Here is a 27,584-nt window from a genome sequence, read left to right as displayed (position 1 = left end):
TTTATGACTGTGGACTTGAATATATTACTACATAAAGAATAATTTGTTTTTCTCTTGTTTGAAGCTGGAACTCCAGCTACAGCAGGGTACCTGACACAAGGGAACACCAAGACACTGCCTGATGCTCCTCCCCCTATGGACAGAGAAGATTCCTTGGCAAGAACAGACACTATATGATAGTTCACATTCTGATACTGTATGATGTTAAAAGCCCTCTGTGATAACGTACGTGTAGGAAGAGGCCACATTGAGTTTGTGCATTTCTGGAGATCAACATGTGATAAAGTTCCCCAACAGTAAGACACTTACATGCTGTGATTTTAAGAATGAAGGAGAGATGCTGACTGGGGTGATTATCAGCATTAATCATTTCAATATTGTCTGGGCTAGGAATGGAAGTGTTTTAGAATATTGATGACACTTTTTTCTGCATAAAAGTGTGGAAGTATTAAGGCCTATATTTTTATAACATTTAAGAAACTATAGCCACAACAGTATACTGATTGTAACCCTTTCAATTCCTCTGTCTGGCTTGTCTTGACACTTGCAGAAAACACATACTGGGCCAATGTCAGTTGGACTGGACAGTCCCAGTAATCTTATAACTGGATGAAATAGACTGACATTGGTCACGATGGTTTATTATAGACTTAAAAGATCTGATTTCAACATTTGGAAAATACATTCCAGTCCAGTGCAGGACTTGGCACAACAGTTTTGGAATTCTAACATAAAATTTGAACCTGGTGGGGTGTCATTCATTAAAATATGGAACTCAAAAGGTGAATATAAATATCAGTTATTGATCTTTTGATCTGCAAGTTCTTGGATGTGGTCACAGTGGACATTAGTTCCTAAAAGAGTTAGGCTATGTGTACAGTGTCATGAAGTAGGACTGCGAGTGGTACAGATGAATTTTGGGATCATTTTTATACAAAAGTAATAATTTATCAGGGAAAGCTGAGTTAACTCCTAATTCAGCAGATGCTATTTATGTCTTTGTTGCTTGTATTCCTGTACTTATGTGTGTATATATATTTCTGTATGTATCATTTGTTTCCTCATCCTGAAGATATCCACTTCATAATTTAGCTGATGATAGACTGGCAGTTCTGTTCCAGACATCTCTGTGCAGAATTTGATATGCACAAAATAATATGGTTCACACATATAAGAAAGTTAACTCAAAGAAGTATATGAGCAAATCTTATATAACTTTATACAGCAATCATTAATACAATTTGCAAATGTATTTTTCTTTATTGTATAATAAATACTGTATTGTAGGATTAATGCGGCATTATTCAGTTACATTCCAGTCCTTCAACAGGCAGCCATTTTGAACTTTCAAGAGCATCCCAAAAGTTGTAGTCTCTGTCAATCAGCTCCCGATTCATCTTCTCGACATCCAGCGGAATGTTGTGTTCTATACATAGGGCAGAAGAAAAATAATAGGTACAGTACCCATGTGTAATGCCCAACAGTGTATCTTCTTCATACATATTTAATATTTACATGTAACTATTTAAAAGTTTTCAAGGTCTAGTGAAGTTTAATTCAGTAGTATTTCATTGTATTTTTGCTACTTATATAATGTTACCATATTTGCTTTCTGTGCACATTAGCCATGCAAATAAGATCAGTAGCCCAGATTTTGTTGTAAACATACCAACTAGCTCCAGATCATCTTCAGCGCTTACAGTCTCATCTACAGCCTGCTGAATCACGTGAGAACCCTGTGTGTAGTCTGTTGCCGCTGCCTGTGTCATGTGAACAGATGCTGCAACTGTTGGATCTGTGCTTGCATCATAGTAACCTTGCCAAGCAGAGTAATTCTGCCAGTATGAAGGATCATAATACTGGGTGTAGTCCTGGCTTGAGGTATATCCACTTGTGTTTATTGTTGTTGTTGCACTGCTAGTCCTGGAAGTATACAGAGCATGCAACTCTTTTAGCATTCAGCACTAATTCTCTAGAGGGTCATCAGCTTAATTATCATTTCTGTTTGTGCTTTCAATATCCGATGCCATCTTGCTTCTCATGCATCTGTTGCAGGCTGAATGACTAGCATGGAGTAATGAAACATTAAAATGTGGTGGTGGTGGTGGTGGTGGTGGTGTCAAATGGATTTAAATGTCTCAGGATATGATCCAGGGGCATGCTTTCATAAATATGGTGATGATACACTGGATTCAGTAAAAATGTGGGATTTCTTGCCCCAGCTGAATTACTTTAAGCTACTTAAGTAAGACTGAATCATGCAGTCAAGCTAGTCTGACATTTTTGCACAATAATGTTCCCAGATACTGTCAATATAGTAACTGCTCAGTGTACAGCACCTAATACTGCACAAAAGTTATGTCCTTGCTAATAACAATGGAACTGAGGAAATATGTTAACTATCCCTGCACTGAAATCACAAAAGTAAATTGAAAAGACCAGTTTGATTTGAACTTGTAGGTCCACCCCTTCTATCCTGCTAATATTTAACTGTCCTCTTGGTTTACACAAAGTGTGAGAACTCAGATGGAAATAAATGCCATTACGTTGTTGGCTGGAGGCGATGAGGCTTGGGCACAGCATTGCTGATTTTTATGGCCTTGCTTCCCAGGCCTTTGTAGCCATTCATCTGCACAAGACAGTTTTTCTGTTCCTCTTCATTGGCAAACCTGATGAATCCATAGCCTTTACTGTAGCCAGCATTGTCCAGAATCACTGCAATCAAAAGCACTTTTATTAATTTACAGATGATTTCTTGGGTTGGATGAATTAGTAATTGTGTTGTCTGAAGTGGCTCACCTTTCGCTGTTCTAATGGATTGATAGCGAGTAGCGAAAGTCCTGTATAGTGTATAGTCATCAACATCAGGTGTCAGGTCTCCAACCCACAGAGAGAACTCCCGGTCTATTGGTGGGCGACCTGTTGTACTTGCATGGTTCAACTTGAACCGAATTGGCTGAAACATGATCAATTTTATGAGGTCTGCAGGAAGGTGCATAACCATGGTAGTATCTTAATAAATCAGTGTTTATTGTATCTCTCACTGTTGGAGTGAAGTCAACAAGGAAGTACATGGCCTATTACCATCAAATGGGGTGAATTCATTTGACCAAACTGGATAAAAACCCTTCTGGTCACTCTGGCTGGTGGTATTTGCCTGAAGACACAAATCCCTAATTAAAAGAACCATTACACAGAATGTGGGTCCTTTAGGACCTTTGTACTAAAACCCAGTTATCAGTCTGTCCCCTGAAACAAACAGTAGCAGCAACTTTTCTGATATGTCTGTCACGCTTGTAGCCTAAACAACTGCAACTCCACAAACAGAAGTAAAGAACATGGGAAGAAGTGATCTAATCTACATTTCAATCCTTTGGACCCTAAAATGTACAACAATGGTTAAAACTAATTATTAATCTAATCTGCATTGCAACACTAAACAGATATTTACAAAGGACTGGGCAGCTCACTCACTTTGAACTATGAAAAACTGAGATGGAAACATTTGCACATCAGAGTGCCTTATGATTTAAGCAGTCCTGAAGTTTCAAATTTGTCTTTGTATCAGTTAGTAGTACTGCCAGCCTATCAAGTGTTGCTGAATAACACATGCACAAACTGTGGAGGCAGATCGGTCTCAGCAATATCTTCCTAAAGCGCTGGTTATTTAAAAGTAGACTTGGAACACAGAAGACATATGCCTATCCTACTGTATCCACTGTAACGGAAACTTCAATAGTTGCGAACGCATGCTCGGTTGCACAACTCTATAAAAGTACAAATAGAAAGGCTCAGAAAGGAAAGACGACTTGTGCACCAGAACAAGGGCCCACAGGCATCACCCCACACTCTGTTACCTTGAAGGGCCCTCACACTGGTGCGCTAATACTTATAAGTTACCGTATACGTACAGGCTGGGTATTTGGAATAACTTTCCCACTGAGTTTGTGCATTGCATTCAGAGCTGCATCATCTGTTGCGAAATGCACGAAACAATATCCTGCCGGCTCTCCAGTGTACTTATTTCTCATAACCTTAACATTCTGGGGCTGCTCCCCCATTCTTTGGAAAGCAGACATTACAAAACTTTCTGTCATATAGGGCTCCAGCTGCAAAAAGAAGTTAGCAATCGCCAACATGTCTAACACTTCTACATACAAGATATGTCAATTACCTGCAATCTCCAACAGACAAAACCATATTTTGCAGAATATATTCTAAAGCCCAAGCCTCGCGAAACAAGAGCAATATAAAACCTAATTTACCTATTGTTTTGTATGAGATGAAAACACCCTATTCCTTTTTGGGAAGAACAATCACTGAAGGTATTTGGAAACACTGTGCTGAGCATATAGTGACCCAAGATCAAATAACACCAGATTGGAGAAAGTTTCATAATAGAATAATTTTTATTCATCTAAGATATACTGCATGGTTAAATGAATATGTAAAATAGGTTAGAAAAGTACAGGGAAAGAGACCACTTAAATACATATGGAAAATATGAATCTTAGGGAAATTAGCTGCGATGAGGCAGACAGGAGTCCACTAGTTTTGTGATAAATGATAAAGTTTTAGATTCTATAGCAGTAATTGTCTTGATCATGTACTCCAGAATTCCCTACTTGTGGGAGCTGGTTGTCATAACACTGTAAATGGTATAATGATGTAGAAGTGAAATGAACATGGGTTTCTACAAATATACATTGAAATACATATTGCATAGTTCAGAATTTGTTGAAATTCTACTAGTACGACTTACAAGAACGAAAATTATTAATATGCATTTGGTAGATTTCGTTAATATTAGCACCACTGCTAATCTAAGGCAAATGGCATCTTGCGACTCGTCAGAGGAGCAAATACGGAGTTTGGGATCTGCCTCCTAACCTGTAAATTGACGAAACAATTTAATAATCCAACTCCCTATATATTTCCTTTGTTTTGGTTGATATGGTCTATTGTTTATACGTTAACAATTTCAATATTCAGAAACTGTATATAACCCATACTTAAATTTCATTAAAAACAATATATTCAACGGAAATCAACAAAATGTTGAAAGTTTTCTGTCTACGAATTTATTAACAATAATGCTACATGTACGAATGAGATAGCCGATTCTTCCAAAGTACTTACGCCTCCCATCCATAACTGGCAATGTATTAATCCTGTTGTTGACATTTTCAATGCTTTATTAATTCCAAGGTCAACAACAACAGCTGTACTTTTCTTGATGTTCTGTTCACAAACAAATTTAATATTAAAAAAAAGATTTTTCAACGTATCCACATATGTCACCGCGTTCCTCAGTTTCAGTGAACTACAGAAACACATAGATGTGTGCCGCTTAAAAATTATTGCCTAGGACGAGATAGTCCGTGTTGTTGTCGGATTCAGTGAAGACGTGCTAGAGATATATATGGTCTGGTTCTTCATCAGAAAGTATATAAAAATGCGTTACTGTAATAATACTTGCAGTGACAACAACGATATTCTTCATAAATATGTATCACATCAGAAAACAAGGAAAAATAATTAGATTCATTTTGTGTAAGAAGTTATGTTGGCAGCGTGTAAAGCCTGCAGCGATAACTGCGGCTGCCAACCTCTAACTTCTGTAACGAGTTAGGTTAATCTTCTGTTTTCGAGGAGGTAATGCAACATAATAGTAATTAACAGCATATTTGCTAACAAGAAGGGTAAGTCCTTGTTTCATTAAGTGGGATTAGGCTACGTAATAGTAATAAGCAATTGTTTAATATGCGGTGCTATTCTTGGCCCTATGTTGGCAGAGCTGGCGGTGTTTGGTGCTGCCAACGTTCCGTATATCATTTAGTTCTACCATTCGTATTTTATAATCTGTGATACTGTGTTGCTAGATCTATTTTATTCCTGGCGTTCTTTTGTACCAGTGCTTCATATCATTTGATATTTGAGGACACAAGTTAGGTACTAAATCAGCTATCAGATATATACGCGAATTACTAACGGAAGGTCTGAAATTTAAAATATTGTTGTAAGTATTATATATTGTTCCAGTATTCTGCCCACATAATGTAAGAAATAGCCGATCGTGGTGTGACACTTTTATCTGGACGTTGCATTGGAATACAACAATTACGACATTACAATTTCTTGCATGTCGTTATGAGAGTTTTTACTACGATATTCATAATATTCCATGCACCACGCTTATACTGTTGTTGCTTAAGTAGTAGTTTCGTTTTATTTTACAGCTGCGTTTGAGTCTGGAATTAGAAAACAATGGCAAATGTTGTACCTTTCTTTCGGAGCCCATTTACGGATTTGACAGGCAGCCTTATAAATCACCAGTTCTATGGAAAGTGTGAGGAAATGGAAATGAGGATGATGAATTGCTTAGAAGCCTATGGCATGGACCGTGGTCGGACAAAGTGCAAGGACCTTCATGATGACTTGCAAGAGTGTTTTTCACACAAAAAGCAGGTTAACTATCTGTATAATGATTCAGTTAAGGTTCATAATGTGTGAAGAGAAGTTAACCCATTCTAATAAAATCATATGTAACCAGGAAAGGCCCAGGACAGGGCCCAGTGGAGGGCTTTGGTTAATTTGGTGATGAACCTTCAGGTTCAGTAAGCCATATAGTTAGTAACCAGTAAAGAGTACTGTAGAAAATAACCATGGACTGTGATATGATGTGATCAGTAGACCATTCTGTATTTTAGCCTAAATTTATTAGTTTTTGTCCACCATATGAATCTTTTGCTTTCAGTTGTTTTGAAATTAGTTTAGCAGTTCAGTGACTATCTCATCCTATATGTGAATGAGCATAGTATAGTCAGCACTTTCCAGAGCAAGACATTTTTGCATTTTATATGAATTTTAAATCATTGAGATGAAGTTAATCATTTTTAGAGTCAGGACATATGGCTTTCTTCGTAATGTGTGGGCATTGTTAAACATGTTACAGAAACTGCGAGTGAAAGCAATGATGGCAGAACGTGAACGTCAGTTCAGGGCAGGAGAGAGGAGCAAGGAAGAGCACTATGCAAAGACCCCCACACTTGATGCTTACTAGACGCATTTTCTGGCAGTAGTCGTCTTAATACTGAAATGAGAACAGCTTTGTTTTTAGATAAGAATAAATATAGGAATGATGACATTGATCTATCCTTTGCCTTACTCATTTGACAGAACAGCATCATATATGGAGTATTAAAGTGAAGGATGATATCATTTTAATACAAATTTTCTATGATGGCTGAGGTGATAAAAAATGTTTCAGTCAAATTAGAGATTTATTTTTGTTCTAGGATCTCTTTTATCAAACCAGACATACTGTCTACTAAAGATGTTTCCCCAATGCACTTTTTGTAATTTTTGACAAACCTAGTTCGAGCTAGGAGTCATTTGTGAATTGTAAGCTACGGGATACAGGTTATGTTATCAGTATATCTAAATAACTATGTTATGGATCCATGTGAAACAAAAGTATGCCTGTATTGCACGGAGATGAAATATAAGCACTATATGGAATCTCTCAATATTAATTTAGGTAGTATTAGGAGGTTCGACTTTTATACACTGATTCTTCTTACAATGCAGTCAGTGTTAGATAGAATCTAGGATGTAAACAATTATTTGGTGCTTGGTAAGAAGGGCTTAAGTCAAACCTAATTCTTACTGGGCACCAAGGAATGATGCTACATTTTGTTAATGTGTCCTGGACTACCAGACTATGTTCTCAATCCTGAAATTTTTGCACAATTCATCATCCAGAAGTGATGTTGGGGAACTAGCTCAGTTCGAAACTCTCAAATTGGGTGAAATTTTGTGATGAAACAATTTGTCTCTAGGGTTTCACCAGCAACAAATGTTATGAAGATGGTTTTCTTCTGGGTTGTAGTGCCATGTAGTCTGGTAGAAGTTTATCACTGCTTTAGAGGTCCTTGCTGCTTCCATCATCAGGGCTATGATGCAGGCAGCAAGGACTTCGGAAACACTGGTAAACTTCTACCAGACTACACAGTATTACAACCCAGAAGACAGCCATCTCTGAACTCACAGCTGTGAGAACTTCAAATACTACTCAACAGATGTTACATTGAGCAAGTTGGAGAGACTATGTTGCCTGCGAGAAGCAGTCTGATGCAACTTCTTGCCTCAGATTTCTAAAGGTACATATGCTGCTTACTGTCTTATTATTTTCATATTTGAGATTTTGACAGAATCCAAAAAGTTATTTTTAACAAAGAAACTTGCATTGCCAGCTGTCTTCCTGTTAATGAGAGTTTGAACACTAGTAGTTACAAAGAAGTCCATCACCAGGGATGATTTATCCCAGGAATAAAGCACAGAGGACATTAAAATTAACCTAATTAAGTCTCATAATTCAGACTTACATTGAGTGTACTGCAGTTTTATACATACTGCTGACTGGGTTTAAAGAGCATCAGTGTAAAGGTAGAGACTTTGAAAGGGCAGGGCATAGTTACATTTTCTTCTATATTTATGACTTGTAATAACTTAAGAGAACAGTTCTCATAACAACGCTAAACCGGAGGAAAATAGTGAATATTTCTTCATTATTGGAAACTCATGATCAAAAACTGGCTTTTGATGTCATGTATTACTAGCCTTGTAGGTGGTTGGCAACATTTAACATGAATGTATCACCTCTAACTTCACGAACAGCGATGACAGATGTGATGTGTTCCTCCCAAAGAGCTTGTTACCAACATCACTTCATGGCGTCATAAACTACGACATAATCCAACTCTTCACAACATTTATAACCTCGAAGATAACATAACCTAAATTATATGACTGATATTCAACATAAAGAAGAGCTTTCTTGTAGAAATTCGGATAGGACATGCCTTATCACAATTCGAATGGCAGTATTATGAAACTTTCTTTCATTTCCTTCAAATTATTAATATTATGTTTTACTTTAGAAGCAGCACTTTTAATTTGTACGTGCTAAGCAATACTCTTAGGTTCGAACGACCGGAGCGATACATCGGAAGTGCGTCATCATACAATGAAGGATAAATAAATATCGTCACATGGACACAGAGGCTATTTAATCTCAAACATTATTATTACTTTGCTTATATTTTGTATGTTTTATTTACTGCGCACTTTTGTGATAAGATTAATTTCACTTTTTGCTACTCCCCTACTTTGTACTGGGAATTTCACAGAAGTTAAAATCTAGTACGTCTCCTTCCCTGTAGATTGCAGATATTTACTATGCAGCAAAGAACTCAATATCCGGTTACAACTGTCGCAAAGATTGTAAAGTTGCCTAACCTGTTATGACTGTCAGAGCTGCTGCTACCGCGTTGTGTAGTCTTGTTGAGCTGTCAGCAAGAATTTTATGCAAAAATAGCTCTTGTCATATGCATTATTTAAGCTGATAGTACCTATTTTATAGTGTGCAGTGAATTTGAAAACACAAAGGACAAGAGGTGAACATATGAAAATTGACTTTAATTATTATAGTAATTGAATTTGAAAATTTGTTTGCAAACCTCGTGTTTTTACTAGCCATAAGGCTGAACTAGTGTGCGACTGACTTACAGTGTCTGGATGTGTGTGACTTTTGGGACTTGTGTTTCTGTTGAAATTGAATCAATACAAGTAAAATCAAACAGACTCTTAAGTTGCCTGAGATCCTGACGACGGTGATCTTTCCTTTTACTCCTTGAAGTTGCAGCGTCGGCTCATGATGAAGTTCAAGCGTCGTAAGTATTCTGCTGTTAATAGTTAACACTGTAATTGCATGTTTATTATAGTTTGTGTAACGTATTTACGCGTACGTTGTATTGAGTTTGCAATTTCAGCAACGTATTAGGTAAGAAACGCTGCATCCTGAGCACGTGGTCACACAATACGCAGCACAGCCATTGAACATTGCGTGGGGTTTATTCAGCGTTTTCCCAACTGTCATAATGGCGGGATTTGTAATTCGTGCTGGTTGTGTGAAATGCCGAGTAAGAAATTTGTCATCTCGTTTGTAAATTTAAGGTATTCTATTTGCATGGGTTTCTGTTCACTGATGTGGAACTTCCGGTGGCTTCTGTTTTAATGTAACTATATGGTTGGAGCGGGCTGCAATATAATTTCAGAAGCCTGTCACGTACTGCATATGAGGCGTGCATGGCATGTGATGAAGCGCTGAATGACATAACAGCAGAAAACATCTAATATTGACCATGTAAGCAGAGAGCGCAAGAGGTAAAATAGCCAGTTTGCTTTATTTCATAGCTGTCTAAATCGTGACTACATGCCCATGGTTGGTAAATTATCGCTAGTTTTGACCACTTCAAATTTCGTCTGCGTTATCGTATGTTACTTATGCAAATTTTTATAAGACAAATACATACGAAACTTTACCGTGTCCGGATGAATGGGCCATGTCTTGAAGTACGTCTGTATCTTATTAGCAATATGTGTGCCAAAACAAGCATAGTACATCGTCACCTCAATATTTATTTCAACAGAACCTCTGCTCCGAAGTTAGATTCCTAATTGTTGGACCTACTTTAATGGACTTTTCTTGTTTTCTGCAGCATTGCATGGCATAACATCGTCGTTATTAACACTGAACGTCGTGGTTATCACCCCTGCTTCGTATTCGGGTTAAAATCTCAGCCCAGAGACCGCCTATCCTGACGGGGTTTTCTCGGTCCCTCCAGACATGCCGGGTTAGTACCATAAATTAGGCCACGACTGACATCTTCCACATTCACTTCTGAAAAGAATCGTTAAACAAAGAAAGATAGAGGTAACGTTAAGTTTCGCGTGAAGGAAGGGCACGTTGTGGGCTTCTTGTCTGTCTATCATGATTGTGCTGCCATCCAACGGCGGGCTTACGAACAACAGGTTATGTCATTTAATAACTCGAGAAATGAAATGAATTTTGGTGTGGAGATTATGCCATTTGAGGTTGGTCCAGACTCGCAATCTGTACTACCACGGTGACGGACACTGATCGTCATGAGGTGAGACGATGATGACGCTATTACCCATGATCCTGTGCCCTTTCGCATGACGTCTATTGATGACATCATCACCTGTGATATCCGTCCGTATGTATTTGATAACCACAAATGAATGAACGGATTCTTATGTTATTTGGTTGACATTATGTTGAAGACTATGTCGTAAATTATTCGTAGTGATATCTACAACTGAAATGTTGAATTATTAATGATGCACTCTGTCGCTTATCATGCAAGTGTTCGCCTCAGTTTGTCTGTCCATGTCGTACATCAACCGAACGCGCTACCGTCTGTCAGTGGATGTGCGAACTGTCAAGAGTTTCCATCTATCAATGATCACACAAACTATTCGTGCAGTAATCTATCGTTGTCTTGAATTTCTGTTCTGTTGCATTGTATTGAATTTTTATGTTGCCATGATGGCGTCAGAAGCCTAATCTGTTGACGTCTGAGTTATTGAGCATACCCGACAATTGTTAAATGTTTATGGAAGTGTATGCATTAGCCAAGACGATAAATATGTTAGAAGAGTGGAATCCCGATTATTCGGCCTTTTTTATCCGACATTCCGTTTTATCCGACGTACCCATTGCTAATTTATTAAAAAACTAACTTAATATTTTACTGATTCTCCATTAGTTAAGCACTGTTTGTTGCGATTTTTTCATTTGACACCGTATTTTTCTTAACATTATCGCTGCTTTAGTATTAATTAATTTGCTTCAGCACGATTAAGGACATTACGTTGATAGTGTGCGCGTGGAATTTGGCGTCAAGAACGTCTTTGGAATTTTTGCACACTGCAAGGAATACACATTTCCAATGTACTCTCAAGGGGATATTATGATTATTTAAAAAGAATATTTTTCGTGTCAGGCTACCAACACGAGCAGGCAGTCCCTGTTTCTTAGGTCGACCGGCCTTGACTGTCACTAGTGTATCGCACATGGATTGTCAATAAGCAGCTCATTTGCGTCTTTTTTATTTTCCTTTAGTCGAAGCCATGCGAGTATTGTTGCATTGTTAGACGGATGCTGCTAAGAAATTGCTTACGTTGCAACACTTGCATTTCATGATGGATGGTTTCGATGAATTGCCAATGATGTCACGAAACAATCTGTGATGAGCGACTAAATTAGTCACTTGTGTGCCCGTGGTGTCTTCCTTGTGAAGTAGCAACACCCCCAGTTTTGTGGCGCTCCCATACCTCACTGGTCAGCGACATTCACTTGCTTCCAAACAGGAACTGGCAAGCTTGTTGTTGGGTCTAGAAATATCCCGTAAATATCTTGAGACGACACAGACAAAGATGTTCTTGCGATAGTAACATTTAGTTATAAAAAGACAGGACGATGAAGGAAGCAACATTGTAATTCTAATGAGGAGAAGTTTCTTTTAGGAGTCTGTATGTGATAATAAACCCATCTTTATTTTAGGATTTGAGGTTTTCGATGCGGTGAGTCTGAAGATGGCTGTCTTCTGGGTTATTGCGCCGTGCAGTCTGGTAGAAGCTTACCGACGTTTCAGAGGTGCTTAATGTCTCCATTATCAGGGTGATGATGGAGGCAGCAAGGACATCTGAAACATATGTAAGCTTCTACCAGACTACAAGTCGCAATAACCCAGAAGACAGCCATCTTCATATCTTTCTTGGTTCCTCATAACAGCCCCCTCCCTGCCTTTATCCATGATATTATAAAAAATAAGTGCTCAGTCTTAAAACATGTAGAACTGAAATCTAAATATTAAATTCTGTTCAAGTATAATTCTGTATGGACATGGAAGAACATTGACTGAGAGTGTGTTAGAACGGGATGCTGCACAGCATATTTGGACCTCCAAGAGGGATGAAATGAGAGGAGGGCGGAGGAAATTGCAGGACGAACTTTGCAATTTGTAGTCTTAACCAGATGTTATTAAGATGATTTAATCTAGATGAGTGAGATGGGTTGGACATGGAGCTTGCATGAGGAATATTAATTATGCACACAAAGTTTCAGTTGGAGAATCTGAAGAGACCATTTGGAATAATTAAGCATGGATAACATTAACATTTATTTGAGAGAAATACGATGCAGAGTTGATTCATCTGCCTCAAGATTGGGTTCTTGTGAACCCGAGTTCCATGTGATGCGGTTAGTCTCATGAGCGACTGTCAGCTTAGCGCCATGGTTTTATGCCGTGCAGATGTCATTTATAACATATTACCGTTAATAGTCAGGTAAATGATAGCACACATTGCAGTGCTATCATTTAAAGCAATACGATTGATTTGTAGGCGGTAGTGTGTGTAGATTACTCTTTGTTTTAAGGATGGTTCTCTCGTTGGTCTGGTGGGGAGCTTTCCCCTGCTCTGTCCAGGACGGTTCTGGGACTCACTTTGCGAGGTAAAAGCGGCCGCACCTTGAACCTAGAAGTTTACCTTCACTCTACAAACGATCTTTGTAACTAAAACGTGAGTTTGTTGTAACTTGGAAAGGAATTAAGGGAACGAACTGAGAACTGCGTTAATGAAGCCTGGCTGGCGACCAAGGCCGCCCAAATCTTGACAGCTCGAAGTTGTAGGCCGCTTGTTAGGGCAACAGCTTTGACCCCACATCCTCCCGCGTATCTGCATTGAATAGATGAGGAGTGGGATAGTCGACGAAAATAGCGCGTACTCGACGACGCTGTATGAAGTGCAGAGTGTCTAATTCGAAGTGGCATGATGTTTATGAATTGCGCAGGTCGTGGAAGGAAGCGGACGTGGTTTATTTTAAGGCACTATCGCATTTTTGCCTGGATCCGCAGAGTGAACCCGCACAAATATTGTCATCGTCGAGATTTAACGTAGTGCCTCCCGATGCTAACCATTCCGCTGCAGTTGTGTACGTGTAGTACCTTTTTTACTGGTACGTGTTCCTGATACGAATGTGCGGAGTGAAGTCTAAGTAGCCCCTCCCCCTCCCCCAGAAAGAGAATAAAGCTCACGCAGTATTTATACTACACGCCACACTCCGGTGCCGTGCAGTAGCCATAAGCAGTGCGCTTGCACCATGCAGTGCCGACTGGGTTAGTATCTGTTCGAATACGGTCACCTGCTTGCTACCTGATTTGACGAAAAGTCACTTGTTTCCGAGAAGTTGATTCAGCTGGTGAGAAATGCCTACCCTTACGGAGGACGAAGTTTCGTCGTCCTGCTCACAGGATCTCGTGTTGGACCGTACCGCGAATCAACAGCTCAGCTCGGTCAGCGCCGTCATGACCTGTTTTCTGAGCATCATTTTAACCCATGTTCAGGATGTTTCTAGAACTTCGAACATTAATTTAGGTTATGCTGTGTCTTAGAATAATGCTTATTAAGGTAATTAATAAAATGGTCTAACCATTTTTACTTAGTTGATCGGAAATTGTATGACGTGACACCCGGACAAAGATAAGTGCATTGTCCTTTGTCAGGACGGTGTTACGTTGTTACACACGCCTTGACGTTTTAGGCAGTCAAAAGCAGCGGTCCTGTTTGTGTCGTTTCACTTGTGTGTGAGGAACCCACTCAGAGATACGCACTGATATCAGATAATCGGTCTGTGTGTTGTTGGACAGGTGTGTGGGGTCGGTCGCTGGTAGATACGGATTTCAGGGCACGCCAGCCTTATCATGACAGGGGTACCGGTTTTTGGTGGGAAAGTAAACCGTATCAGGAGACGTTAACTTCCTGGTTTCCTGTATATATCCGATTGTTCGTGCCAGAGTGGTGAATTGCAAAACCAATGGCCCCTGACCCATGATACCATCTTGTCCTTGTTTAGTGACCGCCAGTTGACGTCAGTATGCAGTCTGCTTTTTCATCAAAGGTTGATGCAAATTGCAAGTTATTTGCGGGATGCCTTGCTTACTTATCCTGAACCTTAAACTAGATCCGTATGAAATTATGTTTCCCATTTTGTTCACATTTCCCACCACTTGGCAGTAATTCCGTTCGCTCTTTTAAACAGACCCTTCAGATTGCCCCCCCCGCTCGCCTAGTGCCTGAAGACACATTGAACCAGTTTATGAAACGTTGCGTTTTAAGAAAGAACCGAGACTTCGGACAAAGTTCAGTTTGTTGGAAGTGGGTCAGATACACTCAGAAGTATTTTGGTAAAGTAGTTTTCAGTCTACGTATCGTGGTCTTTTGGAACCCAGAAATGAACCACGCTGACAAGTGATTCCAGTTTTTCCCCCCCAAAATAAGTTGGGAAGTGTGGTCCTGTCGGACAGTAGCAGGTCTTGAACCCAGTCCGTTCGACCTACAGGCCTGCTGTTATAATTCCACAGCTTTTGCGCCGCTGGTCGTGAAGGGCAGACACTGTTCTTCCCAGCCCTTACTACAGTCGAACCCATCACGGCTTGTGGTTGTTTCGCGTATCGTAGAGATGGCCGGCCCTTGGGGTCGATCCCCGGGCCTCACAAATACGTAGCGCGTTTCTGTGGGCTGAGACTGGCATGCCGGAAATTCCATCTGCTCGACTTATCTTGTCACCTGCATACACTTTCGGTCCTCCACCCCGAGAGGATGGAACTTGGTATTTGTCAGGGCTATGATGGCGGCAGTAAGCACATCTGAAACGCCTGTCATTTTCTACCAGACTATACGGCGCACCACCTTAGTAGGCAGCCATCTTCATACTCGCAGCCGTGAGAATCTAAAATATCACTTGTTTTTCGGTATCTCAGTATTTACCTGAGGGAAACAGCGATAAAATGTAATACACGTTTGGGGTGCTATATGAATACCGGATCTCCCAAATACGAAGCAGGAGCACCAACCTCTTGACCGGAGAATAAATTTTTTTTGGACAGAGGACGGTTTTTGAGTTCAGTTATGCATGTTCTTGTTCTCGGAATAGTATCAGTCGCGCATTAGAGTGGGCTGCCTTCACGAAACTCGCGCGTTTGTCTGTCCTGAAGCTGTGGACCGCGACCTCGTTCCGAAACTTGTCCCAGAGCCTTGTCGCTGTTTTGGAAGTTCTGATAATACCGACAATACAGACACATTAGGTTTAATCATCGAATACCGGTAGCACTGTGGACTTGTACTTGGGGCATGCCTATTTCAAATCTCTGGCGGAATTGCCGAATACCCTGACGGAGAGTTTTCCTCTTTGTCTCCAGGTGGATCTTGGATTGTGCCATCAAATTAGCCACCACTGCGTGTCCCCAAATTTTTACCATTTCTTATCATCTGACTTCATTCAGCGGCGGTGTTTGTAGACTTTAACCTCTAAAGTTGAACCGGTTCAGTCCTCACAACATCATTTCGGAATACCCCTTATGTACCACGCCAAGATGTGAACCTACTGCTGAGAACACGTTTAAGTTTTCGCTTGTGTTTAAGGAAATGGTGAACATGAAGTCCTATTAAAGACGACCTTCCATACCACAGGCCTCCTACACTAATAGTGCTTTGGATCGGATACATGATTGTGGCCACAGAGATGTGTATCTGACCCAAGAGACTGATTGAAGGAAATAACGGGCGTTGAAAAATGACAAGTGTCCCATTGAAAGCAGGAGAGGTCTCTGAGCTGACCTTTGACTTGACTGTGTACAGTCGCAGCTGGCGCAGAATGGGGTGTCGTTATGACTGTTCTCTTTGACCATGAATCATAAAGCGTACTTTAAACACACCCTCGATCATAATCTGGTCAGGATATTCCCCGTCGTTTTGTAACCCGGAAGGACAATACGTTTTAACTTTATCGCTTAGCGTTGCTCTAAGATTCATTTTAATTGCATTGTTCCTCCCTTGGCTGTGTTTGTCACTTGAGGCTTTGTTTCGGAACAGTGTAAGTAACGGTTTGCAAACGGACTATTTGAATTTAAGGACAAATGTTAGTTTGAAGGCTGAAGATTAACATAAAGTTGTTGCTGATAATGGTACTTGTCATTAAGTATTGACCCCTTTGTCATACACAGATAAACCTTTGGACCTTTCCAGGGGGTTGAAAGTCCTCGTCTTTGAACCCAAGATTCACAATTAATAGGGGTGGTGCCAGGTACATGAGACGACTTTGAGGACGCTCCCAGCAGTCAGGATCCACTCATACATTGCTGCTGCTGCTAAAGGTTTTAATTTTCCTCCTCAGATGAGGATGTAGTTATTTTGCAACCTGCCTCATTGACTCCGTTCCTCACCCCTCGGACAGCAGGTGGATTATAAACACACAAGGGTTTTATGCGTTCGTGCACAAAATACCCCGTACACATTTTTAATGTTTGCGTAAACTGAACGCATAATGGGTAACACGAGCATCTCGAACTTCTCATTGCTTTACCTGCATTGAGTTACGTGTGCAACTGTGCGTGCTGATGCAGTGAATGAACAGAACGCCGTAGATGTATGCAACATCGTAGACTTTGGTCAGGTTTCGCAGTAACTGAAGGCCCATGGTTATTCATTTGTTCAAGATATTCTTTAGTATTGTTGTTCCCCACTGTTTAAGCTCGCCGGTCGGTGGGTCACATCCTCATAACAAAATTCCGCCACCTTCCCTTCACACACAAGCGTGGTGCACAACTTGAATCTTTTTTGCGACAGATTTGTGCATTTCCTTCTCTGGCGGCCATCTCATTCTTAATGTAACTGTCTTAATGATGTTAAACGAAGACTACTAATTGTTCGTTCTTCATTCTGTAACTTTCCGGATCCCTTTTATTTCATATGTGTTAGATCAAAATACTCCTTGTAACTAAATGCTGTCGCTTGTTATGTTTTTTCTTAACCCCCCCAGGATTCGAACTCCGGTCGTCCGGTCCGTAGCCTAATCAAACCCGTGCTGTACTAACAGAGGATTAATCGGTTAGAAAGCTTTTGATCTCGGTTGGCCCATTCTAGTGATCGTGCAGAGGTGCTGAGTTCTCTGTATTGTCAGTCCTTTGCTTGTCGTTATTGATCAGTTTCCGTTAATTAATAGTGAGTAGCTATGATATGAAAGCAGCAGTCTTTCCGTTGTAAGTCGAAATGCTCATAATATTTTAATAAGCATGGAAAGGTGTATTGCAGTTTACAGTGCACGTGTTTTCCAAACGAGTATGCAATCTGTGTATGTGTATAGGCGTTGCAGTTCATTAAGAGCTTGGACCTTTTTCGAGAATCTTTCTGTCAGATTGTCCGATCTGTTTTCGACGTTTGGTGACACTCCTTGGGCGGAGCCGGTCCATCGGAAAGCTCGTACCTTCTTCACGCGGAAAAACTTTCCTGCCTGGAGCAGAGATCAAACCAGGATCCCAGTTTTGGAGCGGCCATTATACACGCCTTTTACAGCGCGGCCGTGGTGACCGGCTTGGATGTGTAACCTCGCCGCTAAACGTTCTGTACCGAATGCCTTTGTAATTAACTGTAACTTGCGTTCTGTTGCTGTATTCTGTCCCCGTTCAGATGACGTATTTAAATCTTTCTGTTTTGTTCTGCATCACATTAACTATGATTGCCGTCCTTCAGTAACACGCAGTTAAGTTATCAGAATTCAATTTTTCTGCTTAACGACGTTTGCCGGGACAGCTCTGTCAGTGCTGGCTAGACGACTGGATTTCGATACCCGGTGCGGGCAGGGACTTTTTCTCATCATCCAGTTTACAGCGTTTCTGGAGCAATCCGGTTTCCAATTAAATGGGGACAAGGTCGCCGGAGCGTGAAGCTGACCACTTAACTGCGTCTAGTGCCAAGATTTTGTGTCTTCTTTTATTTCAGTGATATTTTGGGCTTGTCTGCATTGAATCACATGAACTCTGATTTGGTTGGTGTGATCTTCCCGCTTTCTTCTGTTTGCTGGTTTAACCTGTTCGTTCCCGCAAAATAATTTGCTTTCGTTATGAATTTTTTGGTTTAGGCCTGCAGACTGTCATTTGTGTCCACTCTTCCATTCCTCGTTTCCGTTGATTGGAACGTTGCATTCCATGAATTCTTCAAGTAAATAAATGTAAGAGGATGGGGATTCTACTGGCAGGGCACATTTCTGCCAGATTTACAAGTTAAACCTTTGTTTACACATCAGCCTTTGTTTGAGTTTCGAATACCATTTATTACCTGCGTATTTTGATTCTGGGCTGGCGTCCTGCGAGGGTAATTTGCGAACGTGCTTAATCCGGTCAACCGCCAAGTCCAAAGGTCCACTTTGTGCATAAGAGTGTTGTGAGCCTTTTTGTGTTCTTGAAAAGCAGGTAGTTCCCAAGAGCTTTCTGACATTTTAGTTACAACGTCACATGTCATATATGACATTCGTAGAAAATTATATTCTTTGACAAACATGATGTCCCACATGCCGGGCATTCATTTAACACGCTCGTTTGGTTATACTGCAGCTCACATTAAGTGTAACCATGTTCTGTTAGTTTCATTTACAGTTCAGCTCTTCTTGTTACAAATCTGGCGCCTCCATAATCAAATCTTTATATTCAAAACACATGTTAAAGGAATACATAATTCAGGAGGTTTTCTTGAACGCATGACCTCCCATTAATTGTAGACTGTCCATAGTGTTTTTGTCGAGAATTCGTCGGTTGTTTTTACGTTTCGAAAACAGTAATGATTCTAAAAACATTACTTGTATGTTTCTAAAGTATGTTACTTTGTCAAGATTCTGTGTTGAACATATAATGTTACTCCCTCTGCGGAGCGGCGAAACTTGGGAACCTTCTTTTTCGTCTTCGAGGGGCGCGACTTCATGAACATCTATCACGCAGAGAGATGTGCGCTTAAGAACACTGTGCCACGTTACAATGTCCGAAAGTTGTCCCTGTCCGTAAGCGCTTTGCCGAGAGGGCGTGTGAAGGTTGAGTGGTAAAACTTGACGCATTTTTAACGTCGGAACTAGATGGAGATGAGTGTTCGGTGGATTTATCCCCTTGTATTCATTGTAGAGGAAGCTCTGTGGGCCCCAGAACCAGCAAGATCCTTGCTCCTACCGGGAATCGAACTCCACGTTGGTGACTAAGCTATTGGGGCGCGTTGCCTTCCGGAACTTTAAAATGACAATTTGACTCAATTTTCTGCATATACTGACGCAGAGAAACTGTAACCTAATATGCTGCGTGAATATGACTTGTAGCAGAGATCAGAGGTTTGATAAAGGTAAATAAAGGTGCAGGGGCGAAAATATACAGTGTTATCTGGACGCATACAAGCGAGGTGACGTGATGGCTTGATGGGATGCGCAGTATCCATCCTGTGTTGTGACTGCTGCATGACTTTCTTTCATGTGGTCAAGGCATTTAGCCGTCATGCTGTTGTTTTGCAACAGTTGTGGCAAAATGGCATGTGCATTTTTTGTTTTAAGTCTTCAATTTTGTTTCAGACCTTGACGAATATGACAATGAGTTCTAAGTTAAGTATTTTAATAGGAAAGCGATAAATAACTTCTTAAGACGCCTACTTCTCTTCAGATGCTTCAGACTGTATGTCGAGGTCGACAGTAAATATAAATTGATGATTGTGCAATTAGGATCCGTTTCTGTGCATTATGCCCACCGGTATGGATTCAGATTACGCTAAGTTGTCAGATGCGATCTCAGAGTGTAGCGCTATCACCATGTATGTAATGAACTTGGAACATTTTATATGTAATTTGTAGGCATGTTTATGATTTACCTGCATACTCAATTCTACAATACCTTTGCTCCTTGGTTTTCGCCGTCGAATGGTTAGCAAAATACAGATCTGGCTCTGCTGTCGTGTTTATCTTTTACATTGTGCAAATATTACTTGAACAAGTGTTTAGGAAGATGTGACAGGCGACTGCACAAAAACATCAGGACCATATATTAAGTGACGCTTGTGTCAATCTCGCCTCAGATGTACAGCCGTCCTCCATGTTTGTTTTTTATGGTGGGGAAATTAAAAAGTGTGACGGAGGGGTACTTTCTGGTATCATGGTGTTAAAACCAAGTGTGATTAAAAACCGTCCATTGGCTTAGATATTAGGACGAGGGGGCCATACAGACGTCATAAAACAGAAGAGTAGGCCAGCGTGGAAGTTATTTTTTCCAGAAAGAGCTCCGCCATCGTTCCCCATCCTTTGTCCGACAAAAATCCCATTTTCCGCGATTTTGGGAAAGTAAGCAAGGAACCGTCATAATGCTCTGTAATAGCAGATTCAGTCGTCTCCTTACATTACGTTTCTAGCCTGCTTTGCTTCCCTAAGAAAAGAAAGCAAGCTTATGGTTTCTGTATTTGTGTCCTCTTTGAACGTTTGAACCAAATAGGCCGATTCTTATGAAACTTGTAGTGTGAACGTTGGGGCATGCTGTTGGCGCCCTACCAGATGGGCAACAGACACCATGGTGGACGTGGGAACTTCGCTGCTGAGGAGCGATACTAGCGCCATCTAATTAGCATCCTGAAATGAAGCATGGTACTAGTTCTTTGGATAATATGCGTCTTTTATCGGGGTAATTTTTGTGCGAAAAGTTACTGTGGCGGCCGTTCGAAATTTGTTTTGACAATCAGTTTGACTGTGATAACTAGCGAACCATATGGAGCTAGGAATGTGAATTTTGGTACTAAGATAGATCATGAAAATACCTGCGAGTCATCATGGAATAGTCTTTGGATGTTAGTTATATACATGGCAACGGTACGGATGTTTGAGGTTCTTTGTCTGATGAATTTAAATTAGAAAATGGCAATTTCTTCCAAAAATATAATAATAGCAACATTGTGTAACATACAGTTGCAAGCAAAAAAATGTGATCGGACTGGAATTCGATCATTTCGCCGTTTTCGCGCCATTTTCTATACTGGGGCGTTGGGATTTTTCGTTCTCTCAGCAATTGGAGACGGATGTGGGGATAAGGGTGGCAGAGGCGTGATCCTGGCTGACCTTCCGCTGTCTGCGACATCTAGAATGAGTGGAGCATTATCTCGACGTCCCATATACGCCTTAATGGCACGATGTGAGACGTGGTCGGACTCTGTGTGCGTTCGTGGTTTAGGACTTCAGTTTCGCCATACATCGACGTCTTGCAGAAATGTATCGTCGAATTTCATTTGGTAGGGTCATCTGTTTCATGTTTATTTGTTCTCCGAGGAGGCGTATGACCTTGTTGATTAATTTTCTTTAAATTTAAAGTTTTAGCATTCGTTTCGATTGTCGTCAGGGAGGGACATGACTTGCTTCCTCTCAACCACTGTGCACAGACCGTTTCGGGGATTTGCCCAATTAGATAGGTTCCGAGGTTAAGAATGTACGGAGCTTCACCTCCACTCCTGACTGGTGCAAGGACGTCTTTATTTCTGTAACAATACAAGCAGATTGCGATTTGGTGAGGCGGAAGCAGCTCCAGGGCTTGCAGCTGGAACTATTTCGGCATGGGCGGGACGTTGTGCAGTGACGTCTGGACCAGCAGCATCCCGCGCACCTTAAATGTCATTCCCCCTCCACGGCAGGCGGCTCGGTGTCAACTCTTGGATTGCAAGTCCAGGCCGCCGCCGGCTGTCCACTAAAATTAGACACTTGGCATCCTGTGTGGGTAGGATGCGTCTGTAACCATTTTGCTGCCAACCCTGACTATACTTGTTGCCTAGGGACGGTGTTTACTCGGCTAACGTAGAATGCAGGCCTGTTTGGTTTAATTTGCTTGCATTCATGTAGCACGCATGAGGAAAACAACAAATGCATGCAGTATTTTGATTGGATACGACCTCAGAGGAGGCGACATAAAATCACAGATCAAATTGGAAGGTAGTGCTGAATTGCTGTACGGACATTGTTAAAGAGCAGCTGACAGGGTATTTGAGAAAATTATGTGCCGAGGATCTTCATAATTTGTTCTCTTATTAAGGGGCTTAAATTCAGGAGGATGAGATTGGCGGGGCATGTAGCATGCATGGTGAGACGAGAAATTATTACGAAGTGTTAGGTGGAAATCGTCAAATGGAAGGGGAAGCTTAGGAGAGCTAAATGGAGCAATAATATTGAAAAGGATGTTAGAGAAATTGGGCTTTGAAAACATGGGTCTGTTTCAGACTGCTAGATACCAGCGTTTTGCAGAACCGTGCTGTCCCCTCCTTCAGCCCTGAAGATGGAGGCAGTATGTTTTCTCACGCCACGCGGCGTTACAACCCAGAACAACATCGACACCTTCCCTGTTGTCAGAACCCCAAATCTTATCTGACTATGACAGCATGTCAGAAAGAGCCAGTGTCTCAATCGTCAAGTGGTGTTGGGCGACGCATTTGTGATTCTTGTCGGTGACAGAGAAAACAAAGCACGATTGGCCGGTCGTTGTGGATACGAGGGCTTAAATCCTGGTCGAATTTTCGCGAATAATTTCTAGTGTTCCTGATGTCTAAGGAACTAACTTATTTCTGTACTTGCTGAAATGTTCATTTAGTTAACAAATAGAAGAAACGCACCGTATTTGTTCTGTCTGTTGTTCCAGGACCTAAGTAAGCTCACTAGCCATTGTTTCAGTTACGTTAACGCAAACTGTCGCGTTGTTGTGAAACGCGTCTAGAAGTGTGCCGAAGTTTGACAGAAGTCATGTGAGCTGAAGCATTGAGCGCTCATTCAGAAGTGTTCCAACTTTGCGCAGCGTCTGCTCCTGCTGCTGAATCACCGAGCCATTTATATCATCAGCGGAGGCTTCTCGCCAGTTGATCCTGCGTGGAGCTTCTTCCTATATAAGTAGCTCGCCATATTTCTGCGCGGAATGTATAATTCCGCTTAGAATTGAAATTTTTGGGAGCGTTATTTCATAGAACCATTGGCGGGATAGCTCAGTGTTTACAATTACTGGCCACGGGGTGAAGAACCGGGGTTCAAACCCCCGGCTGACTACTGATTTGTCTCATCGTTACCACTGTGCGGGAACTGTAGAAATAAACGTCGGAAAACTGAGCAGTCTGCGATTGATAGGACAGTGAAGTATACGGTAGTAATATGGGCTAGGCATGTAGCGAGCATGTTTGGACGAGATGGGGACGGCAAACAGAATTTTGAGGGAGAAATCTTTTGGTAAACGGCCACTTGAAAGAACTAGAATAAAACGGGGGGGATAATATTAAAATGGTTTATGGAAATAATTTGTGATGCAGTGGTTCCAGAATGTTTCTAGTGGTTACTTGTACAACGTTGTATTAATAAAACAGTGGACAGTAGCTAACTATCATTAGAATGATATTGTCAGCGGACAAATGCCGAATGGAGTGTGGTTTTTTTTCCGAACTGAGACACTACTTCCTGTCTGGTGTAACCTGTGCCAGAAACAGAGGGTTGAGAGGTGAGATTTCAGGTTCTCAGGAATACGAGTATGAAGAGAACTGTAGACAGTAAGCTCCTCTGAAAAGTCGTCAATATCCACCAGACTACGTGGTGCTACATCCCTGAAGACAACCATTTTCAGAGGGGTTGGGTTTTAAAGCTGACCGCTTTACCTTCTTCGTCTGCTTTATTCAAGAACTTTGCGAAGGGTCCCGTTGTATTCCAGGAACGGGCTACGGTGCTCCGGTGAACAAAGAACCGGCCCTGGAGGGGAGGGGGGGTTTTGTGACAGCTGCAGGCTGTGGAAGAAACCACGCAAAAAAAGAGAAAAGAACTTGGGCGCTGGATAATTATTTGATAAGAAGGTATCGAGCCGTATCACCAATTTTATCGTATCGTGTTTGAAGATGTGCACTGCCGCTGATAATTTCGGCGTAGCTGCCAGCAAGGTGTCGCTGTCGGGGAAACCAAATACATGTGGTGTCTTTAGCAGTTTTTCTCAGTGAATAATAAATATACTTACGTCATGTGCCTGTAAGGACATTTTGATATCATCATATACCTCCGTCTTGGGCTTCCATGGGACATATTACCGACATTATCGTTTAATTTCCACCATGTGATCGGACGTCATCAGTCCTTAGGAAGCGGCTGGAATTCTTATTAGGGACATCCGGGGGTTGTATCTTTGCCCGGAGACTGGTTATCCTTGCTGAGGGGTATCATTGTTTTACTCCATTCCTTCGGCCAATTGCAAGGAACGTTAGTATATTAATATAGGCAGCACCCGTTTCCTATCCGATCCATTACACTCATCCTACCATTCGACGGCTTGCGGTGTGGAAAAGCATCGTAGATTAATAACCCGAAAATTGCAGTCTCGGGAGTGACATTTCGTCAAATGTTTTCCCCTCATTTTAGCCGAACGTCTAGTGCGTGGAGGCCTGACGTTATTGGAAACTGGCCCTCAAAACGATGTGGACTGTATGAACTACGATTTTCGTCCATCTTGTGTCCGGACAGTGTATGTAGCAAGTCAGGAATTACCCGCATAGAAAACAGTACGATCTGAATAAAATTTGAACTGGCTTCGTCATTCTTCGTAGAGTGGTTTATCCGTTCTCGAATGGTTTCATGCGTGCAGTCAGGTGCACTGCACCAAAAGATAATGTTGCACGTGTTACTTAAACACCATGCTGTGAACACATATGGGGGAGTTGAGGTGTAGCTCCACGTATTCTAAACGTCGGTACTAAGTGGAGTTTCAGCTTCACGCTTCGGCCACTTTGTCCCCAGAAAATGAACCCTCATTGCTCACTGTATCTGAGGCTGGCTGGGTCGTAGAGTCGATCTGAACGCTGTAGCGAAGAGACAGACCTCTGGCCATCTGTCCATGCCGGGAATGGAACCCATGTCGCCCAGCCATAGCCACCGTCCACACACAGTGTGTAGTTGACGAAGGAAGCAGTGTGCACCTGTCTGCCCGGTTGTCGGCTTTTGACCTGCTAACAATGCGCAGTATGAAGGTGAACAGAACAAGGGCCCTCGGAATGGAGTTAATAATAAAGCGTTCTTGGCTCGCGCCTCAGGCTGTGGAAGCTTTCGTTAAAGATCAAGAAGTGTACAGGAACTTGTGCACAGTAATTATATAACTCGTGGCAGATTGATTACTTAAGCTTAGTGATAACGGTGATAGCTAATCTGGTAGCAGTGTAAACAAACATAACACACTTTACAGAACAGATTCGTGTTATGTGTTCTTTGCACCAAGTAAAAAAAAACGCCTGTGTCTTCGTCCGTTTCCATGTTTTAAGCTCTGAAAGATCGTACCGGATTTCGTTAAAATTTTGTATGAGGGGCGAATTTTATTTTCCTCGCAATTCTGATTCACATCACCTCATTGTATTTTTTTGAAACATGTTTCGACGTCTTTAATGAGATAAAATTAAATTTGTGTTCCCTGTTTAGTGTGGTGGCGATTGTATGCGTTGTCTGTGCAGTAGAAGTGTACTCGCGGTGGATAAGCTTGAAGGAAAACATCAGGGTATCCGGTCGGATATTTGAATCCAGGACCTTCCGATACGAAGCGGCCGTGGCGTTCGGTCCGATGGTCGCGTCCCATCAGTTTACTGACTGAGCTGCATCAGCTACGAATCTCCGAAAAAAATTGTTCTTGGGAACCACAGAGTTTATTGTACCACGAGGCAGTATCACCCAACTTGAATGGCTGGTTCATTACATAGCGCTGCGTCTCGTTCTGTAGCCAGCCAGCATACTGTTCCGCCCGACTCCGCAATGTCGAACAACGTTGTAGTTGACGTTGTTCGCCTGCAGTTTTCCTGCCCCTTTACCGGATGTCCTCACTGAAGTACAGGCAGTTGGTGTTCCTCTGCACGGGAATCGGTTAGTTCAGCGGCGAAGTTTACAGTATGTCCGGGGAGGGGGAGGTCGAGGTCCCCCGGCCGGGGCACCTGATGTTACGTGTCGTTCTTCTATCCCTGAACTCTTAAGCCTGCATAAAACCTCGACTTCTTCACACTCCATTCCTTTTCACCACCAAAGGCAAATCTGCTTCCGGAAGTGGTTCCAGTGACGACGACATTGCCCATTTCCTACAACGATCATTTTGTCTGAATTAGCACGGACTGACCCGCGACAGGGGTTCAGCCAGGGGTCTGATCCTCCTTGCTGTTTCCTCAGGTTGTCTGGGTTGATGGAAAAGTAGTACTTTGAAATTCGCCACGACAGGTCACAAACCCTTTTCTCTTGGTCATGCATGCATAATGACGTTCAGCAGCCTTACCACTTGATACAACAAAGACACGCCAGCTGGAGGGACGGACAGCTTTGTGTACGGGTATACTCCGGCTGTGACGTTTAAACCCGCGAGGTGCCAGCCCGCTCAAGGCGGTTCACACGGCCCCTTATTAAAATTCATTATCGCGTAGATTAATATTAATCGCGCAATTCATTTATTCAGGAGGTGCGTCGTCACATCCGCCCACTGACCCTCGCCCCTGCCCTAGAATACGTCACTTGAACGCAGATATCATGCTTTTTCTCAGTCACCATTCTTCTCGTACATTTTCGCAGGGTTTGTAGTGGGTTCGGAAGGTGCAGTAGGTTCGGAGAGATGTGAAACACTCTAAAATGTGGGTCGAGGAACAGGACGGTAAGATTTTCTTGATGCCATAGGCGTAGGTGAGAAGTTAATGTTGAAACGGGTCTGCGTTTTGAGGATGTGGACAAGATATATCAAGGTCAGGACTGGACCGAGTGGTGTTTATACAGTAATGATTAGGGTTGCTTAAACGTGAGGGGTGATATCTTGACTAGCTGAGCGCCGTCAGATTATCATGAAGAACACTGC

General features: G+C 41.7%; 4 protein-coding genes across 7 annotated transcripts in view; 3 read left to right on the top strand and 1 right to left on the bottom strand.

Moving 5' to 3' along the window:
* The window catches only part of Rme-8 (receptor mediated endocytosis 8), a 30,102-nt gene extending 28,809 nt beyond the window's left edge, over window positions 1–1,293 (top strand). For both annotated transcript variants that reach the window (XM_087358185.1, XM_087358186.1), the window contains exon 35: window positions 65–1,293. In XM_087358185.1, the coding sequence (XP_087214311.1) occupies window positions 65–177 (113 nt within the window). In that variant the 3' untranslated portion in view covers window positions 178–1,293. The remainder of the gene's footprint in view (window positions 1–64) is intronic.
* Secp43 (tRNA Selenocysteine associated protein) lies at window positions 1,194–5,557 on the bottom strand. 3 transcript variants are annotated; one of them, XM_022059016.2, is made up of 7 exons: window positions 5,140–5,556; window positions 4,763–4,890; window positions 3,912–4,109; window positions 2,800–2,956; window positions 2,547–2,715; window positions 1,670–1,923; window positions 1,194–1,426 (listed from the first exon to the last, which is right to left on the bottom strand). In XM_022059016.2, exons 3-7 carry the CDS (start codon window positions 4,095–4,097, stop codon window positions 1,305–1,307), a joined length of 888 nt encoding a protein of 295 aa, XP_021914708.1. In that variant the 5' UTR covers window positions 4,098–4,109; window positions 4,763–4,890; window positions 5,140–5,556; the 3' UTR covers window positions 1,194–1,304. The 3 variants fall into 3 exon arrangements, with proteins under 3 accessions (XP_021914708.1, XP_021914706.1, XP_021914707.1); XM_022059014.2 differs by lacking the exon at window positions 4,763–4,890 and having other exon boundaries at window positions 5,140–5,557; XM_022059015.2 differs by lacking the exons at window positions 3,912–4,109; window positions 4,763–4,890 and having other exon boundaries at window positions 5,140–5,554.
* Window positions 5,558–5,854: 297 nt separating this feature from the next.
* On the top strand, window positions 5,855–7,151 carry ND-15 (NADH dehydrogenase (ubiquinone) 15 kDa subunit). Its single transcript, XM_022059019.2, has 3 exons — window positions 5,855–6,019; window positions 6,240–6,468; window positions 6,956–7,151. Exons 2-3 carry the CDS (start codon window positions 6,268–6,270, stop codon window positions 7,061–7,063), a joined length of 309 nt encoding a protein of 102 aa, XP_021914711.1. The 5' UTR covers window positions 5,855–6,019; window positions 6,240–6,267; the 3' UTR covers window positions 7,064–7,151.
* A 2,152-nt stretch (window positions 7,152–9,303) lies between these two features.
* Window positions 9,304–27,584, top strand: part of LOC110827394 (uncharacterized) — a 53,373-nt gene continuing 35,092 nt past the window's right edge. The window contains exon 1 of the mRNA XM_022059012.2: window positions 9,304–9,734. Within this exon, the coding sequence (XP_021914704.1) occupies window positions 9,716–9,734 (19 nt within the window). The 5' untranslated portion in view covers window positions 9,304–9,715. The remainder of the gene's footprint in view (window positions 9,735–27,584) is intronic.

Source organism: Zootermopsis nevadensis, unplaced genomic scaffold (genome assembly GCF_977971745.1).
Source record: "Zootermopsis nevadensis isolate Lab colony 2312 unplaced genomic scaffold, Znev_1.0 Znev_ptg000029l, whole genome shotgun sequence".
Taxonomy (NCBI): Eukaryota; Metazoa; Arthropoda; class Insecta; order Blattodea; family Termopsidae; genus Zootermopsis; species Zootermopsis nevadensis.
The sequence above is the reverse complement of the archived record's forward strand: the minus strand, read 5'-3'. Positions and strand labels throughout refer to the sequence as shown.

Bases quoted from the DNA above. Each gene is read 5' to 3' on its own strand.
- Secp43 (XM_022059014.2), bottom strand. From the start codon at position 5,337: ATGTGTTTCTGTAGTTCACTGAAACTGAGGAACGCGGTGACATATGTG. The intron at 2,957-3,911 runs GTACGTATACGG...ATCATGTTTCAG, and splicing joins TTATTCCAAATACCCAGCCT to CCAATTCGGTTCAAGTTGAA. The intron at 1,427-1,669 runs GTATGTTTACAA...CCCTATGTATAG, and splicing joins AGATGATCTGGAGCTAGTTG to AACACAACATTCCGCTGGAT.
- ND-15 (XM_022059019.2), top strand. From the start codon at position 6,268: ATGGCAAATGTTGTACCTTTCTTTCGGAGCCCATTTACGGATTTGACA. The intron at 6,469-6,955 runs GTTAACTATCTG...AACATGTTACAG, and splicing joins GTTTTTCACACAAAAAGCAG to AAACTGCGAGTGAAAGCAAT.